Here is an 18,983-nt window from a genome sequence, read left to right on the forward strand (position 1 = left end):
CATTCACCAAGCGAATGGTGGCCTCTCAGCTTGATGAAGAGCATGCTCTCTGCCTCCTCCACCTCACCAAATAAGGTTAAGAGTGAAAAGACAGATTTATCCTAGAAAATAAAAGTTCAGCTGCTGGAATTGGAAAGAAAATCACAGAAAGGAGAAATAATAAAATACTCCATCAAAATATGTCTCAAACCTAGTTCTGTTCCTAGAATTTTCAGAATGTTCTGAATTTTCTTCCAAGACATGCACCAAATTATGAATTGAAATTTGGATATGGGGGAATCCATTCCCACACCTGCAGGTGTTCATTTTTTTGCTTTGCTTGCAACTTTTTTTTTTTTTTTTTTTTTTTGCTTTTTGGGTGCTAGAAAGCATATGAGCACATGCTATGGGAGCAAGAGGCGTTACAGCACTGTTTAAAGCAAGTAAGTTCCTCCTTTTAATTTAAGGTGCATGTCAAAATTCAGTGGAGTCAGCAGGGCATGGAGGCCCTGAAAAAATGGGGAGATAAATCTTTGAAAGAAGGGTTGTCATGAAGGCCTGAAACAAGGCTGTTCTGCATAGATTACCGTGTCTGAGAACTACATCCAGTTAAAAAGGGAGTGATAAAGTGGAGGCGATTTGTAATTACAAAGGCGCAGAGAAATCTAAGCCATCAGCTCTGTCTAGATGTGTCTGAGCTGAGTGATCACCCTAACCTAAGGCACTACATTCCCACATTGGGGTCTAAATGCTAGAGCGCAGCGGAAACTGTACAAGAGACTTTAAGGAAGAGTTTTCTGCAGGGTGTTTTCCTACTCAGGGTGATTTATTAGGGTAATCGGTGAACATGGGAGGGGAAAAGCAGCTGGCTGGCCTACAAGGTATCTTCTAGAGGAAAATAAGCACACTGCTTTTGGTACAGTTTAGGAATCAGTTAGTTGCCTGCTTATCTAGTGCTGATCTCCCTTTTGTCCCTTTGATAAAAATATCAAAAGCAGGGAAAACTAGCTCCTTGAGTGCTGGAAAGTGGAGGATGGTTTTCCCAGGTCCCTGGGTGGGGTGCTCAACGTGCGGAGGTGACACCCTGGCCATGGAAAACCAGGCCCTTGCGGAAGGGTTACGAGCGTATCACGAGCCCGCTGGTCCTCCCCGCAGCCAAGGGCAGGGAGCTTTTCCTGCCTGCCCGTTCCCGCTCTGCTTGGACGCCGGTCATGTTCTCAGCGTTTTGCTTTCGTCCTGCCCTCACCAGCTCCTTTCCGACAGCGGCGGCGTTTGAGATGGGTTTCACCCTGCTGCGAAAGCGCATCCCTGCCGGAGCGGCTGGAGGAGCGACTGAGCCAGTCTGGCAGCTTGCTCCTGATGGAAGCGGCAGTCCTCATCCCACTTCCTTCTTATCTTTTGCTTAGGAAGACTTGAAAGCCAGGCCTGCGCTACCAGAGAAAACATTTCAGCCGGAATTAGTTGTTATCGCAGTTTGTTCAGTCCTGTCTAGGCTGAGGCTTCTCCAGGCAGGGGAAGACTGGTCTGTTAGTGACTTTTTGCAGGGCAAATCACTCGATTAGAGATACGCAGCCCGACGGGGCAGCGGGTGCTGCTGCACGGCACCGCCGAGGTGACTTTGCCAGCCTGCCCGAGGGGGAGATGCCCGACGCGCCTCGACACTCGTCTTGCTCGCTGTTTGCTGCAGCGCGGAGCGCGTTTGCGCAACACCTGCCTGGCTTTTCCCAAGCGGACGTTCCCTGCCCTGGGATCCGGCCGATCCCGCTTCCCACCTTGTGCCTCGGGCTGGAGCAGGGTCCCGGGCCTGCCCCCGAGCCACCCAACGGGGCGACCCAAAACTCCCTCAGCCAAGAAGCCGCGGAGCCTCGGGCGGCGCGAGCGAGCTGCAGGGCCCAGCGGGGAGGGGAGGGGGCCGGCGGGGCCCGGCCGGGGCACTCGCGCCCCCAAGCCCCCCGCCGCGGCCGCTCTCCCCCGCCGCCTCGACCCCCCCGCAGGCACAGCCGAGCCGCCGCGCTGGCCGCCGCCAGGCAGGGCCGCCGCCGGGCCCGAGCCAGGCCGGGGGGAGGGAGGGGGCAGCGCCGGCGGCCTGGCGCTGAGGGGCCGCTACAGCCGCGGGAGGGGGCAGCGCCGCCAGGCCGCGGCTCCCCGGCCCTGCCCCGGGCGGGGGGGCCCGACCCGGCCAGGGCCGCCCCCCGTCCCCGTCCCCGTCCCCGTTCCCGTCCCCTCCCCGGCGCGGCGCGGCGCGGCGGCCGGGCGGAAGCGGCTGTTGCCGGGGGAGCGCGGCGGCGCCGGGCCTTCACCCCGCGGCGGGCGGCGGCGGGCGGGTCGGTGCGGGCTGCGGCCGGGGGTGGCAGGGCCGCCGCCTTCCCCCGGGCCGCAGGCACCGCCTGCCGCGCGGGGAGGCGGCTGCCCCGCGGCGCCGGGCACGTTGGGGCTCCCTGCGGGGCGAAGCGCAACGCTGGGCCCGAGCGGGTCAGGCCGCGGCCTCCGCTTGCGGCCCGCTGCTCTCCGCAGGCTCCCTGCTGCGGCCCCTGGTTTAACGCTGAAACGCGACAAGCTCGGGGCTAGTCGGGGTTTTAACAGCACCAGGTCTGGTGTGGGGGGGGGAGCAGAGGGGGGGACTCGCAGCTGCGTGGACAAGCGGGACGCGGCTCGGGGCTGCGGCTCCTGCGGAGCCCTTGATCTGTAACCCCGGTTCTTCAGGTGCGCTGGAAAGCTCGTCGGAAGGCTCCTCGGCGCGCTGCCTCGTTCCTGGTTTCAGGACTTGCCTGGAAGAGTCTCTCTGCGGCCTCCCTCGGTGAGTTCTCCCTCCGGCATCCAAGGAGGCATCCCGGTGCCTCGTCCTACGGCGATCTGTTTTTCAGCCTTGCCCGAGTCTCAGTGGGAACGTTTCTTGGGTTCTTGCGATAACAACTAATTCCGGCTGAAATGTTTTCTCTGGTAGTGCAGGCCTGGCTTTCAAGTCTTCCAACAGCGAGGCTGTTTGTGAGCAGGGTGTTTTTGGTGTCAGGATACGGTGCTCCTGGAGGAATCGGCTTGCTGAGGCACGTGGGCTGTTCAGATGTGACTGGAGTTTCAGCGTGATGGAGTGAGGCTCAGAAAAGCCCAGCACCGGGGACCTGCAGGGGTGGCTCGGTTGTTTTGAGGGTATTAATGAAGTATTAGTGAAGTGCAGCTTTGGCGACTGCCTGCAGCCTTTCTGTGGTGGAACTGTATCAGCCACAGGCTGTTTCGGGCAGTGGGTGGTCTCCTAGGGGAAGGAGGGGTCGCTGCACCCCCTTGGTGAAGTGTTGGTGAGCTTCTGCCTACCCAAACTATTGGGCACCTGTGTGAATTGCTCCAGATTTTCTGGGCAGTCAGGTTGTGGCACCCTGAGATCTGTTTTTCTGGCCGCCCTTTTCCCACCCACTGCCTCCCTTGTAACACAGGAAATGAAAGGAGCCAGGGATGTTTTTTAGGGGTATCCAGATGTTGTTCAGTGGGGTATTGAATCTCAGCACGACTCCCGAAACAGGCTTTCTGTTGATTTTCTGTAATGAAACAGCCAGTGGCGATTTTGGACCCCAACGTGCAAGCTTCTGTCTCCATCTCTGATAGCTAAGCGTTGCGTGTCAGGTCCTGTAATCTCAGCACGTGATTCATCCTTGCATCAGAGAAGAATCCCACGTGTTAAGGTGGGGTGTCTTTTTGTTGTCCTCCTCCACTGCCTTCCTTGTCATTGTGATAGAGGATCTGGCTGCATCTCCGCTCCTACTCTGAAATACCCGCATCAGTCTCTGCCTACCTTCCAGTGCTGAGCGCAGCTCTCATTTACCTCCTGTTCAAGGCTGCTGCTGCAGGATATGCTCTCGACTCATTAGACAGAATGTATAAGCTGGCTTTGTTCCTGAGGGGCTGTTCATGGACACAGGCCCAACTCCTAGGGAACAGATGTCCCAAATACAAACGCCAGCACCACAGTTGGCTCTACCTGGCCCCCTTTGTTTTCAGAGAGGCAAAAGAGAAAATAGGTCTCGGAGACTGGCAGGTGGTGAGGAGCTGGTGTCTGAGGGAAAATGCATGGGGAACGGTGTTAAAAGGAGATTATTAGTCTATCGCATTGCGATCTGCACAGAGTAGCAAGGGGAAAGCATGCGCGTGGACTAAAGTCACCCGGATAGATTCGTGGTACAGTAAATTGCACTTTGAGTGTCACTTAGGCTTCAGGAGTCAGGGACACACTGTCCAGTTCCACACCCTCTCTTTTTTCCTGTTCTGTCTCCATTCTCTTCTTCCCCTTCCTATTAAACACACTCATCCTGCGTGCCGAACTAGTGCTGTTATTGGAATCCTGGAAGCAAGGAGCGTTTCAGCCCTCGGCTGGAAGAGGAGCAAGCTCGGTCCCTCTTGACCTGCAGCGTTTGCTCTTGTGACCTTGTTTCCTAACCCCTGATTTTGCCCTAGAGCTTCTGCGATAGGTGTGATCCCAGCTCTGTGTGCCAGCCTGCATGACACTGGGCCCTAAGGGTGATCCCAGGGTTACTTGCCATTTAAGCTAAGAGTATGGAGGGATGGAGCAAACAGCCAAGACCAGTTGAATTGAGACTAGCCCTTTATTTTGTTTCGGATGATTTGCTCTAGTTACCACAGCTTATCACAGCTGTGGGATTTCCAGTGCTTTTTGCAGAGGTTGGCTCATGAAGGCATGAGGCTAGTTTTGCTTCGACTCTGTGTGTGGCGGCAGCCTTCTGGCCAGGGCCCCAGGCACAGCAGCAATGTGATCTGTGAAGAAAAGGGAGTGCTTGAAAGTCAGATATAGCTCAGGTTCAGGTTTTGGCTGGGCTGTGAAGAACACCTGACAAAGCTGTGTCCGTTTGTGCGTTTTGTAGTTTCCTTAACTACGATAACAAAAACAAGCCACAAAAATGAAGTCACGGTTCTCCCAGGCTCTGAAAGATTTCCGGCTGCTTTACTGGGAGGATAAGTAACATTTTTACCATTTGATTAGCTGGGACAAAGAGCACGAAGAGTTGAATCGATGGTCCTTAAACTTATCGGGCTACTCTGGGAAAGAGGTAGGGCTGGAGCTGTGTTTCATGACTCCCAGGCCGGGATTAAGCTGTGGTCCCGAAGAGAAAGTGAGCACCCAGTCAAGAAAGAAAATGCTTTGAGCCAGCCTGGCTCAGACTGGATGAATAAGGAATGCTGAAGTATTTTGGTTACTCTGGCAACTGCGGTACACCTCTTTTGTAGCTGGGCTAATTTCAGGTGAGCAGGGAATAGAAATCTAGGGTTCATGTAGCCCTGTGGCTAGGAGCAGCATCACTGCTTCCCTAGCCAGTTCTGCAGTCTTGCGTGGGGTTAAGAAGTCAGAGGAGTTGCACATATATATCCCTTTACCTGTATTTGACAGGATTGAGTTCACAGTCTGCCTGCACCTCTAAAATGCCATAGCCTGCAAAGGCCCTAAATAGTGTCTTTCTCCTGGCATCTTCAGGGCAGTCAGATATTTGTGTTTTTGACCTTTAGTGTTCTAACACACAGGTAAAGAAGATGCTTTCCTGGGTGCAATTTAACCAGTGTGGCTGAGCCAGCTATCAGGTCACTATTGAAAAGGGCTACTTCTGTTCTCTTTTCCTTCCTCCCCTGTATTCACAGGCAAACGCACCCACTGTTGTCCTTGTGCTTGCTCCAGTGCTTCTGTGATCCCCCGTGGATGCAGCAGCCAGGTTATGTTTAAACAGAAGGTCAAACAGGCAGAAAATTAACCCACCAAAAGAAGTGAATTGTTTCCTGCAGGTGCAGTGAGTTGAATCAGCTCTACACAGGATCATCTGAGCTGCAGAGCTGTCACAAGAAATGAAGCAGAGGGATGGGAATGGCAGCGGGAGAGCATGGAGATGGTCAGCACATCCCCTTTTGGCAGACGTGAGCCATTAGGTTCTCTCGCCTGTGTCGTCTGCATGCGCCTTTGGTTGGCACGGCCAAGAAACAGGAGCAGAGCAGCAGCTTGGGAAGTCTGTGCTGATCGTTGGTAGCTGAAGGCTTGGCTGCTTCATCTTAGGGCTGAGAGACTGATGCTAAGGGCTCGTATCCCACAAAGATGAGTTCTCTGTAGATACCTAGATAGGCAAAATACTATTGTAATGAGGTTGTCTGATCTTGCAAGATCCAAATCCAGAGGCAATGTGACTTGCAAATCAGGGAGTGGGTGTAATTTGCAAATTCCATGCGGCAGGGCCAGGTGCTGTTGGGACATGAGATGTGACTTGTGCTAAGGTTTAAGTCAGCCCTCCATCCCCCGCCTCCCGTCAACTTGCCTTTCCTCCTTCAATCCCCCGCATTAATTGCCTGCTCTGTTACAGGTCTCGCTTTCAGTCTGTCATTTTGTGTGTAAATTACTGGGTTTGAAAGTGAGTTCAGATCAAGATCAGATGTGAATTTCAAGGCCAGTACCTATTCTAGAGTAATTTTGTGGTGAACACTTTTTTTCTAGAGTAAGAGAACCTGTCCTGGCTTAGTTGGATCCATTAAAAAGGAGACCAAATAATACCAAAACATTGTCCTCTTACCTCAGACTGAGAGTCTGTTCTGAAACTTTAGAAACAGCTTTTCCAGAGTAACTGGGTACAGACAAGCCACTGAACTTGCTTACTGATGTGCAATAGTCACCATTGCTTACCTTGCCTCTTGTGTGCGGGAGATGAATAACAGCTTTTTGCTAATGGGTCTCACATCAACAAGGGTGATTTAGCAAGGAAGACTGCAGTGCATTAGTTGCTATGACACAGGCTCACTCATCCTTGTACCGATCGTTTATTGGCTTATAAATTAAACTGAAGATGCTGTTTCCCTTCAGTGCTAGGATGCTGAGGATCCTGAAAGGGGTTTTTCCCATGCAGCTGTCTCTGAAATCTTTAAATTACTGACTTGGGAGTAAGGGCATGCCGGTTCTAGCCCCAGCTCATTAACTGAGCAGTAGTTACTCTAGCCAATCTGTCCTGGCTCCCGTCAAAATTATGGCGTGATCCTAATACGGGGTCAAGCTCCTGTGGCATCTGCCAGAAGTTTACCAGCAGTCTGGGCCTGTTGATGCAGAATCAACGGTTTTGAATCCTTATTTTCTGAGCAGGGAGCAAGTCCCCCAAGTTTGTTGTCCAAAAGATCTCGGTCAGCATCACAAGGACATAGATGCTGGCCGCTCGCGTGTTGGAGGGCAGTGTATTCCTTCCTTGTCAGAGGGAGGAGAGAGAGACAGCAGGAACCAGTGTGAGCTAGACCAGACAGCCAATAACGGGGTATGCCAGAAAGCAGCTGGGACAGGGATTTGTGGATCTGTGTTGGTCTCCGTTGGTCTGCTTTGAAAAGTTATTAAGAAACGAACAAGATGTTTTCAGAAACAGCTAACTCCCCCTTCTCCCTGAGATCTGAGAGACCAGCTGGGCTCTTTTTGTCTCAGGACTCTTCCCTAGAAATGAAGCATCTGCCCCTACAGTCTTGGGGTGAAGTGTTTTGTCTTGGGTCCTTTTGAGGTTCAACCCCAGCCTGCTCAAACATGGTGACTTCACTGGCACATCTCTCGCTCGTGATACAGCAGAGGGACTTGGCTGCATGGGGTGGGGGATTCGGGTTACATTGGGCGGGTTGTGTGTGAAGCATCATAGTTATTTGGAAAGAGCCCGTGGTGCAAGATAATTCAAATCTAAGGCTAAAATGTGTCAGATGATGTCAAACTACCTTGTATTTGCTGTGGGTTAAAAGCACACAGGGCAGTTATAACAGCTTGGCTCCTGCTTGCCTATCTGTATTAGATGTTTCTGTATGGGAGAGCAAAGCCAGGAAAGATTTTCTGTACTGAAAATATAGGTATTTTAGTGACCATGGACACTTCAGGTTCAACTCTGGTAAGAACACTGGTTAGTCATACAGTGGGGATGGTGCTGCTGTTAAGGGCCTTCACCCCACAGAGTCCAGTTTTGGCTGATTTCCTAAAGGATGTTTCTGTAGCTGGGTGTGAGCTCTTTCTAATGAAGGTCAGAAGTCTAAATGTGTATTAAATGTTGCTTTTCAATGGCTCAATGAGCCCTATTCATTTCTGTTCTCAGTGATGTTTGGTTTCAGTTGCAGAAGCCAAGTGACAGCAGAATGTGTGAAGGGCCATCCAAGATTTCTGGACCCATTCCTCCAGACCCTACACTCTTTCCAGATTATTACAAACGTCCTTTCTCAGGTGAGTCCTTGAGTGCTTATAATGTATCTGCTTTTTTTGGACTTTGACATGAGACAGCATACCCATTTTCACAGAATCACAGAATGGTTGAGGTTGGAAGGGACCTCTGGAGATCAACTAGTCCAGCCCTCCTGCTCCAGCAGGATCACATAGAGCATGTTGCCCAGGACCCTGTCCAGACGGCTTTTGTATATCTCCAAGGAAGGAGACTCCACAACCTCTCTGGGCAACCTGTTCCAGTGCTCAGTCACCCTCACAGCAAAGAAGTTATTCCTTATGTTCAGACAGAACTTCCTGTGCTTCATTTTGTGCCCATTGCCTCCCATCCTATTGCTTGGCATGAGTGAAAATATTCTGGCCCCATCCTCTTTATATTCTCCCTTCAGATATTTAAAGGTATTGATAAGATTCCCCCGCCTTTCCTCTCCAGGCTGAACAGTCCCGGCTCTCTCAGCCTTTCCTCTTGTGAGAGATGCTCTAGTCCTTTAATCATCTTAGTAGCCCTTTGCTGGACTCAAAGGTTTTATGTCCTTACTCTTTGGTGTGCTCAGCAGTCTTGGTCTCCACTCGTACTGGTGCAGGTATTTCTCCTGCCTCACTGATGATGATCCTAAAGGTGTTCTGTACACCTGAAAGATGGGAAAAGATAAGGTACAGGTGGGGAGGTGCCTTGTGTATTGTTTATAGCTGCAGGTGAAGAAAAGCATGAGGTAAAGTCATTCTTGATAACCTGCTTCTGTTTCTTTCTCTTTAGCTCGAGGGAGGCTGGAAGGGAATGCACAGAAGCTGGATTTTACCTTTGGCTCCCTGGACCCAATTCCTAACCCATATCCCACTTTGGGCAGTGCCCGCCAGGTCCAGCCAGCCCCTCGCATTCGTCCCACTGGAAGGGACATTCTGGAAAAAGGGCAAAAGGGAACAGTCAGTCTCTTACTGCAGCTTGAAGGGATCTCCCTTGACAGGGGCCTGCCAGTGAAGAGTAAGTACAGCTGAATCGTGGTTGCTGACGTGGTTCATGCTCAGGACCAGGGATGAAACGTCAGGGGTTTGGGTGGATTCCTCTGCTCTGCTGCCCCAGATGTGGGAGAACCTGAGTGTCACAGGGCTGATCACTACATCTCCTGCGTTTGGTCTGCCTGTGTGTGGGCTGGCAGTGATGTCCCTGGGCCACTGCCCATCCTGGAGTGGTTGCTGCTGTGGCCTCCCTGACTCCAATCTGGCCTAGGTCTGCAGTTGGAAGATGGGCTGTGAAAAAGACACTGTTTAATTTGGACTGAGGACTAGTCATGGATTAGAGACTATTTAGAGATGCTGGAAATAAATCCAGCCCTTCTAATTTGCTGCCTCTGAATATAACCAGTATCATTTTAGTCAAACTTATATTAGGATTTCACTTGATCCATCTTTATAGAGCATGTTTAACCTGGAGAATTCATTGCTACTGAGGCCAGGATTCAGGAAAACAGTCTAAGTACGTGGATAATGAGAACAGTGGAGGGAAGTACAAAGTGCAAAAGACACTCCCTTCCCTAGGGAAGTCACCCAGAGTAAGTAGGGAGGTCCAAAAAAGAAGAGAGGAAGCCGAGTACTGGCTGTCACTTAAGTTGCCTCATATGCTGGTGCTGACCCTGGCCCTATCTGTCACCAGTGTGGTGAATGTCAGCTGATGGCTGCCACAACTGCTGTGCCAAAGCAGGAGGGGAATGGAAGAGGGTCTGGTTGTGTCAGCTCTCTTCCCTGTCTTGGGGGGCCCAAGGAGGGATCACTTTTGTTGCTCGATTCAAAACCAAAAAAATATGCTCCAAATTTTTGGTGATGTCTCCTGGAAAAACAGCTGGCCCTGAACCTGAAACCAAGAACAGCGCTGGTTCAAGACTCTGTGGTTGCTGTTAACCAGCATTCCCTTCTGTGCCCAACAGACCTGTTGATCTTCTCCCTGGCATCTGAGACAGGGACAGCTGGACACCTTTCTTTTCTTGTGAAGCAGAGCTGGTTTTGTTAGGTTCAGAAACATGAACATTGGCCTAGCTCTCGAGAGTATGACAAGGGCAGACATGGTTGGTCTGGCAAAGTCCAAAATGGGACAAGTGGGCCATGTTCCTTAAGAATGAGGGAGTCTGCCAACACCAGGAATGCACATAGACCTGTGCTGACACTCATCCAGGCACTCTGGGGTCTTAGTCCATGGCAGAGTGGAGTCACTCCAGGAATGTGCATGTAGCATGGGAGGAAAGCCCGCAACAGATTGTCGAGTCTGCAGGAGAGGGGAGAGCTTGAGGTTTCTGTGGGTAATTGAACTCGCTCTGATGATGGAGCTGTCAACTCTGGTGCTCCAAGAGTCTGTGTCTGTTGGCAGTGTCTGAGGGGTGAAGGCTGTGTCTCCCCTTGCTGTGCAGGGAAAGAGTCCAAGGACCATGAGAAGGAAAATGTGAGGCGAATAAAGGAGATTCAGAAGAAATGCAAAGAGAAGGAGCAAGCTCGTGAGCACAGCCAGCCCAAGCCTGTGAAGGCTCTGTGGAAATCCCAGAAATATGACAATGTGGAGTCAAAGGTGAAGGCCAAACTTCAGGTCAGTACCCACTGAGCTCTTAACTCTTCAGGCCCAGGGGTGCAGGTCAGCCGATGGGTCTGTGGGGCACTGGAGACGGGAGAGCCCCAGACCCCATGGGTTTGGGGCAACTCAGTGCTGAAGCAGGGAGGGCAGATGTGATAGTGGGACTGTATGCTGAGCAAGAACATGTGGCGTGGATCCAGAGAGCAACTGCTGTAATAATCCCTGTCCTGTCTGGCCAAATAAAGCCCTCACATAAGGGAAGCAGAGAAGAGAAAAATCCCATCACGCCCCTGTGGCTGCAGGCTCCCACTTGGCCATTCTATTGCAGGGATCTAAAGGCGCTTCCTGGGGGAATGCGGTGCAGCCTGCACAGCATGTGCAATGTCTTGAGGTGTATCCAGCTTTTCAACTTTACGGTGTTTGGGGCAACTCTTGTCTGGAGTTCATGCCAAAAGGCTGTGGTATTCTGCCCCACAGATCATGGTCCTCACCATTTCTGCATGGAATTGGGACAGAAAAGGAGAGGTAGGCCTTCAGGCTGCTGGCCACTGAACTCCAGTCCACCTGTTACGAGCCTGTAGACCCTCAGGGGTCCTGAGGGCCCTGTATCTCCAGATTCTTCTTCAAGCAGTTGTCCCGGTGAACATTCACTGTGCAGTGGGTGCATACAAACATCTACCCAGGCAATCAAGGTGGAGGCCTCGTAGCTCTAGCACAACCTGTAAGGGTGTGTGTACTTCTCATCTTTTGTACATGTGCTTGTGGGAGAAGGGATGTGGGTCATGCCTTGTTTTCTAAGTCTTTCCCAAGCTTTCTGTGCTGAAACATTTATGGCTCATGTTCTGCACACCTGCCTGGCTTTGCGAAGGTTTTGTTTTTCTTTGGTTGCTTTCTTTTTCTTTCTCTGAATAATCTTTTCTCCCTGGTGGCTTCCCTGAGCCTAACAGTGTTCAAGTAGTTCCTCTGTCAGAGGGCCTTGCAAAATGTATGAGGTGGGCTGTCTTGGGTAGAAGGGTACCTGTTTGTACGGATTGTACAGTTAAGACCCACAGGGAGAGATAAGAAAAGTTCCACTGCTATCTTTGGGTGTATCCATTTTGGGTGGATCCATTTTGAGTGGATCATCAGTTTGGAGCTGGGAGGCCTCTGTCATTCAGGTGACCTTTGCCTTCAGTCGTCCTCTTCCTTCAGCCAAAAGAAGTAGACATTGTGGCTCCTAGTGTTATAGATGGTCTGTTCCCTGCCGCACAGCTGAGGGCAAGAGTGCTGTGCCCACCATCAGCCCTAGAGACCTCCTGGCGGTTCGTGGGGGCTCCCTTCCAGCTTCAGCCTCTCATGAGAGATGCCTGCTGAGGAAGGGGAGGTGCAGACCTGCCACTTCAGCTGTTAAGCAGCTGGCTCTCAGGAGTAACCTCTCACTGTTGGATCCTGCATTCCCCTTTGCTTCAGGTTTGTCAGCTGCTCAGGAAAGGGCTTTGTTCCTCTGCAAGTCCCCAGTATTCCTTCATGGTCTCCTTCTCTGTTCTGTCTTTGGCACCAACTGCTCTGTGTGGAAAGGAGCCACACAGTGAGCTGTCGCTTGTGCAGATGGTAGCTGCAAACTGGGTGATCTTCATTTATGCAAACCTTTCCTTGGTGCTCAGTAAGTGAGCTGGAAGCTTCACCAAGTCCCTCTTCATCTCCAGTCTGTAGCCCTTGGACCAACTTTTGACACTAAAAGTGTTATATGTATTGACAACAATTGCAAAAACTGGCAAGATGATTTCCAAGCCAGTAGTTCCAAATACTGCATCCCTTCTTTCCAGTCTGCCACCAACCCACTCTGTGACATCCATGACCCTTTCATGTAGAAAGGAGCAAAGCCACATGTGCTTTAGGAACACAAGCCTACACTCTTGTTTGACAAATCCTTTAGGTTAGAGGAAGATTGAGATATTTTTTTCTTCTGTTCTGGGGAGAAGGGGATGGTCTATTTGCAGACAGTTTCTCCACGTTGTTACTAGTGCTCTGCAGATTCCTCCAGAGGGAGGTGGCAGAAGGCCCTGGTGCTGACTCATGTCACTTTAACTGTTACTGCTGCCCTCCTAGAGCTAGTGCGTTCCCTCTGAAGGATCTCCATCTTCTGTGGAGCTTCTGCTGAGAGATTTAAGTTGATTCTGTTAGGTCTTGATGTCTTGTGTGGGGTTTCTTTTCTCTCATCTGTCCTTGTGGCTGTTAATTGTAGCAGCTTCTTTGAAAAGGGTTTTGACAGTGTCTTGGTGCTCTCACGAAGGGAGATGGGGCACACTGTGCTCTGCTAGCACACTCCTACTTAAGATCACAAATTTATTTGACTTCTAATCGACCACACTAGTTAGAGGAACTTCTCATTAACTTGTCGGCAAGATCTGAGTCTCCTGGCGTCTCTTGAAGAAAGACTTTGAAGTATGATCAGGCTAGGCAGTGCTGAGGCATCGCATACAGTAGCAGCCTGGTCCTCTTTACACCAGCGTTGCTGATGTTACTGTTCTATCTCCCCCTTCAGTCTTCAGGACTACCAAGTAACCAGGCAACAAGGAATCTGCCTTAAGTGGACTGCAGTTCTTTGGTGACAGAGCAGTTGAGACTTTGGGTGTCTGTAAAGATCTGGAGGATACCCGTTAGTCCCTTTAACTTCCAGAAGTAGAGCAGTGTCCTAGTGGTATTTGTCATAAGGCCACCCACTTGCCACAGCATTAACTTCCAATTTTCAGAGTTTGTTTGGGGGCTATTTAACAGGGAGTCTGCAACAAGACTGACTGAGACCTCAACCAGTGTTGCACTGTGCTGATGCTAATCACTGCTGTTGAAGATGCCTTTGAGATACAATTCCAGCCTCCCCAAACCACCAGACTCTCTCACTCTCTTCTCCTGTTTTGAGCTGGGCATCTTTCTGTCTAGAATAGGATAAGCACAGATTTGGGGTGCTGAATAGAGTGAACCTTGAGGACAGCATCTAATCTGTGCGTCTGCCAGCTTCGTGCCTGCGTATGCCATTTCATTAAAGTTTGCTATAGCAGGTCTCTGTAGCATGTCTCGGATTTATGGAGGAGGGGTGGCTTCTACTGAAAGTTCAAATTCTATAGCATTACCAACTAGGGAGACTGGTATGTGTCTCTCAACTTTCAGAACACTTACTTCACACTGCCATTTACCCTTTTCACCCTCTGCTTTTTAAGGAGTCATGATCACTGTCAGTTTGGATTGTCCCACCACTGAGATTGTCCCTAGCACTGGTAGGTGAGTCTCTTGGATCATCTGGTGTTGCTGTCTTTCCATGCCTAAAGGATTAGTCAGTAAAAAGGGACTCTCTGGAACAATGTCAATGCTTTGCATCCATGTGATCTGCATGCTTGTTTTTTCTTTTTTTTTCTTTCCTTTTTTTTTTTTTAGTGTTACTTCACGAAGCTCAGTTGACAGGTCCAGATTTGATGCTGTTGGCGGTCTGCTTTGGCCTTTGCTGGCTATGATTTGTGTATGGATTGCCTTCCCCCAAGAACTTCTGCCAAATAGTGGCAGAAAGGACATGCTGTCATCTGTCTGCTGGAAACTTGTGGCTGAGCTTGTGGTTGACCACCCAAACTTTGTTGAATGGGTTTCTCTTTACTCCAGCATCCCTCCAGTAGCATGTCTTTTCTCGCTTTTCCCAGGAAAGCTCCCCACCTCCAAATCCAGAGGCTTTGAAATTCCTGAGGGCATATTCTCGATGTGGCTCTGGGATCAAGCCATGCAGGCCGCTGTCTCCAAGCCTTGCCAGAATGAAAGCAGAGGCAGACACAGAGGCTCCAGAGGCACCAGGTGCCGAAGCCAAGGTGAGTTGCATGCTGACTGCATGCTCCCGGGTTTTCTGACACTTGCCTGTTGCTCCTGCTTTGTACTCTTCATGTGTTCCTTCAAAAGTACTGGGTCGGATGCACTGCATGAGCAGGGAGATCTGTAAATACTGTTTCTGGCTGGAAGGAAGGAACAGGACCTTGACCACAGGAGTGGTGAGACAGGGGTTCAAGGATTGCTAATACTATGCTCTGGCTTCTTCCTTGCTCATGTTTAAAGAGAGACTGAAATTTCCTTTGAAAATCCCACCTCCTCGCTTTAGAAGTGCAAGCGATCTCACATCTGCTTTTCCTAGGGCTTTTCAGGATACTGAGATGGGGTTGGTTGAGGAAATGTCCATCCTACTGTAGTACACCTGCAGTTCAGTGTCTTGTGCAGGTCCCTGACTATTTCCTTTGTCCCCTGGGGGGCAGCTGCACGAGTGCGTCTGCCCAGCCAGCCCCCACTGCCTCCCTCTCTCTTCTTTCAGATCCAGGTGGAGGGCAAGAGCATTGACTTCATTAAACACAATGCCCGCAACGCCAAGCGGGCCCCGTTGCGGCGTTCCCAGTCATTGCAAACCCTGGCTGAGCTGCTGGAACAGAAGCACCGGGAGCAGGAAGAGTACAACACCAAACAAAAGGGCCACGTACCACAGTAGTATGTCTATCCCAATTTGGTCCACGAGGCTTCCTGTAACAAGCCTGACTCTTCCCCTTGTCCGCCAGCTTCTGCATAGATAGAAACGGGAATGAGCGTAGGAGTGTCTCTTGCCATATGCTAGCAGCGCAATTTGCTGTAGCCTGGGGAATATATACAATCCCTGCTGGTTTGCTGACTTAACGAGCATCCCATGGCCAGCGTGACTGAGCTTGGAAAGAATTTGGTCTCCTCCTCCTTTGCTTGTTGCTGGATGTTGATGCTAGCATGTGGATGCTCTGTGAGTTCTGAGAAATGTGCTCCTGCCTGATTGTAAACTCAGATTGTTGCTCCATGCAACATAGCTTCAGTATGAAAAGGTGCTTTCAGAGAGGCAGATAGCTTGCTTTGCCTCGCAAGTGTTCATCCTGCCTTGCGCTTGGAGTCTAAGGAACAGCAAACTGTTAATTTGCTGCGTTTTGGGGTTCCAAGTACAAAAATGGTTCTGTGGCCCCTAGCAGCTTCTGGGTGACACCGTCCTAAGACTGACCACTGTTTCAGTTCTTTGGCTCTCTGCTGCGTCTGCCATTCCTTGTCAGCATTCCTGGCTGTAAGCCACGAGTTCATTCCATCATTTGCCCATAGATGCTTTTGAGAGGGCTCGGTGGCCTGGACTGGAAGCAGGGAGCAGAAGCTCTTGCCTCCAAGGAGTCCAAATCCAGCCTAAGTCTGTGTGGGCTAAGTATAAGGGTGTTTCCCTTTTTGGCAAGGGCATGTGCTGGCAGGGTGGGTGGAGTATGGTCTGTGCATGCTGACAACACTGATCTCTGTGTCCTCAGACAGCAACATGGGGACTGGGAGGCTTTGGAGGGCCCAGTTTCTAGCCTCTGCCTGTTTTCCCTGGGCTGTCCTGCCCTGGGTGACCCTTCCTTCCAAATATGCCAAAATGTGCTCTTGTTCTGCCTTGCCAGCCTGTTGGAGAGGAAGGAGCTGTGGCGCAGACAGTTGGAGGAGCAGCAGCGAAACCTGCCAGATCCTGACACACCGCCTGGTCATACCATGATGCCTGAGGGCCAGCGGCTGGAGACCCTCAGCAATCTGAAGCAGAGTAAGAGGAAAAGAAATAGGAATTCTAGCTCAGAAAAATAAGAGATCCTAGCCAGGATTAGGGAGAGCAAAGTTCTGGGGCACAGGTTTTCCACCTAATTTTCTTCCCCCTGATGAGTTGTCCAGAATAAGACATGTAGTTGAGATGTTGCATGAATAGCCACCCTTGAACGGTGTGTTCTGTGTGTATGCAGAAAGAATGATCCCTTCCAGCTTGGTAGGGCTTGCAAGTTACAGGACCGTCAGGGGTGGGCTTGGCCCAATGATGTTAGGGTTTCTCTTAAAATCATAGATTTAGGTTGTAAGGACCTCCAGATGTCTCTAGTCCAACCCTTGCTCAAAGCAGAGCTACTGCAAAGTTAGAGCAGGTCTCTCTGGGCCTGATCCAGCTGTGTTTTGAATCCAAGGATGGATGTTCTTTCTAGGTCCTTGTTCCACTGCTTCCAAGTTCATAGTGTTTGGACAAAAATGACTTTATTTGCTCTTCCACTTACACAGCTTTCCTTTTTTGCAGGCCAAGAGCAGCTGGTGAAGGACCTGGTGATGCTTCCAGTGCGTGCGGACACCCTGAGCATTCAGAAGAGGCGCATGGAGCTAGAGAGAAAACTATCCCAGATAGAGGAGGCCCTCAAAATTTTTTCCAGGCCCAAGGTCTTCATCAAACTAGACTCCTGAGCCATTGGGGGTTGGGTGTGTTGTGCTGCTTTGTGTGAACATCCTTCATTGCTGGAGAAGGGCTGATAGTCAGTCTGGGAGGGAGGAAGGCAAGTTCAGGACCCTGGGCCCATGCAGGTCTCATGTGCAGTTGGCATCTCTTGCTCACCCTCCAAGGTTGTGTCTCGTCCAGGGGAAAGGAAGGGAGATGAGTTAATTTACTATCTCTGTGCAGTATGGAGAACAGTTGTTTCTGTACTGCTTGACTTCTCACAGAGGTCTGCTCTGTGCTCTTGATCCACCAGATGGATCTCATCACCTCTTATTTCCCTTTTTCTGGAAATGGTAGGAGGTCTCCCATGCTGCTGCCTCTGGGCTTGGTGCTCCTTGTGCCCCTTTTTCTCCTTAACTAGTCCTTGGGCATGGCTCATTCCTGCACCTGCACACTTGGCTGCACTTAGAGGCAGCCTGACCAGCTGCAGCCACAAAAAAACTTGTGCTGCATGTCTGCCATGCATGCCCTGGGCCTCAGCGCTGACCTATCCTGAGCACACAGGTGGTGCCTGTACACCCTCTGACCTGCTGGATGTGTTCAGCAGCTAAGGAACAGCTCAAGGGAAAGGGGCAGAGCGCTCCAGTCCTTCCCTCCCAGGAAAGAGCTGGGGCGGCAGCAGGGGCATCTGTCAGTAGCCAACCCAGCAGGGTGTCTGCAGAAACCTTCGTTGTCCATGGGGCAGGATGTGCTCCAATAAAACATCTTGTTTCTCTCCATTGGTGTGTACAGCAACTTGCAGCTCTGAGCAGGCTCAGCAGGGCCTGAAGAGTGGTGGTGGTGGCAGTGGGCCAGTGGAAACCAGAAGCGTTGATGTAATGCAGCCGAGGGGAGAGCTGTCGGTCCCCCCACATGGGGGCTGTGGGCTGTATGTGATGGCAGCAGACTCTGCAAGCCTGAAGGAGCCAGTGAGGTTAGGTATCGGAATGCTGGGATGTTGGGATGCATTGGTGGACTTGTGAGTGGAGAAGCCAAACATGAGCAGAAATCCAGCCGGATCCCAGTCTTCAGGTATGCAGAGCACAGCAGGGCAGGTGTCATTGTGCAGGTGAGCTCACTGCCTGCTTACCGTCAGGTGCCATAGGTGGACCTGTGCAGGCCTTTGCAATGATCCTGCTGCATGAACCTTGGAAGGATTTAGGCTAGAAGGGATCTCTGGAGAGTCCTAGTCCATCTCCTGCTCAGAGCAGGGCCAGCTCCACAGCTAGATCAGACTGCTCAGGGCCTTGTCCAGCTGAGTATGAAAAATCTCTGAGGATGGTGATGCCACCACCTCTCTGGGCCTCAGTCCCAGGATTGCACCACTCTCATGGGGAAGACTTTTTTTCCTGAAGTCCCATCAGAATTTCCCTTGTTGCAACTTGTGCCAGTTGCCTCTTGTCCTTTCACTGCATGGGGAGGGGGCGAACGCTGCGCACAGTATCCAGATGCAGCTGCATGAGTGCCGAGTGGAGGGAAATAATCACTTCCCTTGACCTGCTCGTAGTGCTCTTGCAGTGCAGCCCAGGTGCAGTTGGCCTTCACCACCATGAGGGCACACTGCTGGTTCATAGACAGCTTGACATCTACCAGCACTCCTGGGTATTTTTGCAGATCTGTTCCACAGCCAGTTGTCCCAGTGTGTCCTTTTGCATGGACTTATTCCATCCCTGGGGCAGGGTTTTGTATTTCCCTCTGCCGAACTTCATGAGGTCCTGGTTGGCCTTTTTTCCAGGTAGTTGAGGTTCCTTTGAGAGGCAGCCCTGTCCTACAGCACACAGCAATTAATTGTTTTCTGCAGACGTGGTGGTGGTGCACTCGGTGCTCTTGTCCCAGTCTTTGGTGAAGCTGTTGAACAGGATCTGCCCTAGTATGGACTTCAGTTGAGGCCTGCTTGTTTGAGACTGTGGCTCAAACTGGCCAAGGAGAAAGAGGGAAATCCTCCTTTTCTGTAAGGATGGGGGACAAGCCAGGTGCTG

General features: G+C 51.1%; 1 protein-coding gene across 2 annotated transcripts; it reads left to right on the top strand.

The window, feature by feature from the left end:
- The first annotated feature begins 2,169 nt into the window (after positions 1-2,169).
- On the top strand, positions 2,170-17,742 carry ENKD1 (enkurin domain containing 1). 2 transcript variants are annotated; one of them, XM_067302932.1, is made up of 9 exons: positions 2,170-2,303; positions 2,683-2,776; positions 8,080-8,188; positions 8,943-9,167; positions 10,585-10,757; positions 14,411-14,572; positions 15,064-15,233; positions 16,184-16,320; positions 16,834-17,742. In XM_067302932.1, exons 3-9 carry the CDS (start codon positions 8,104-8,106, stop codon positions 16,992-16,994), a joined length of 1,113 nt encoding a protein of 370 aa, XP_067159033.1. In that variant the 5' UTR covers positions 2,170-2,303; positions 2,683-2,776; positions 8,080-8,103; the 3' UTR covers positions 16,995-17,742. The 2 variants fall into 2 exon arrangements, with proteins under 2 accessions (XP_067159033.1, XP_013804093.2); XM_013948639.2 differs by lacking the exon at positions 2,170-2,303 and having other exon boundaries at positions 2,596-2,776; positions 8,086-8,188.
- Positions 17,743-18,983: the final 1,241 nt, after the last annotated feature.

Source organism: Apteryx mantelli, chromosome 10, assembly GCF_036417845.1.
Source record: "Apteryx mantelli isolate bAptMan1 chromosome 10, bAptMan1.hap1, whole genome shotgun sequence".
Lineage (NCBI taxonomy): Eukaryota > Metazoa > Chordata > Aves > Apterygiformes > Apterygidae > Apteryx > Apteryx mantelli.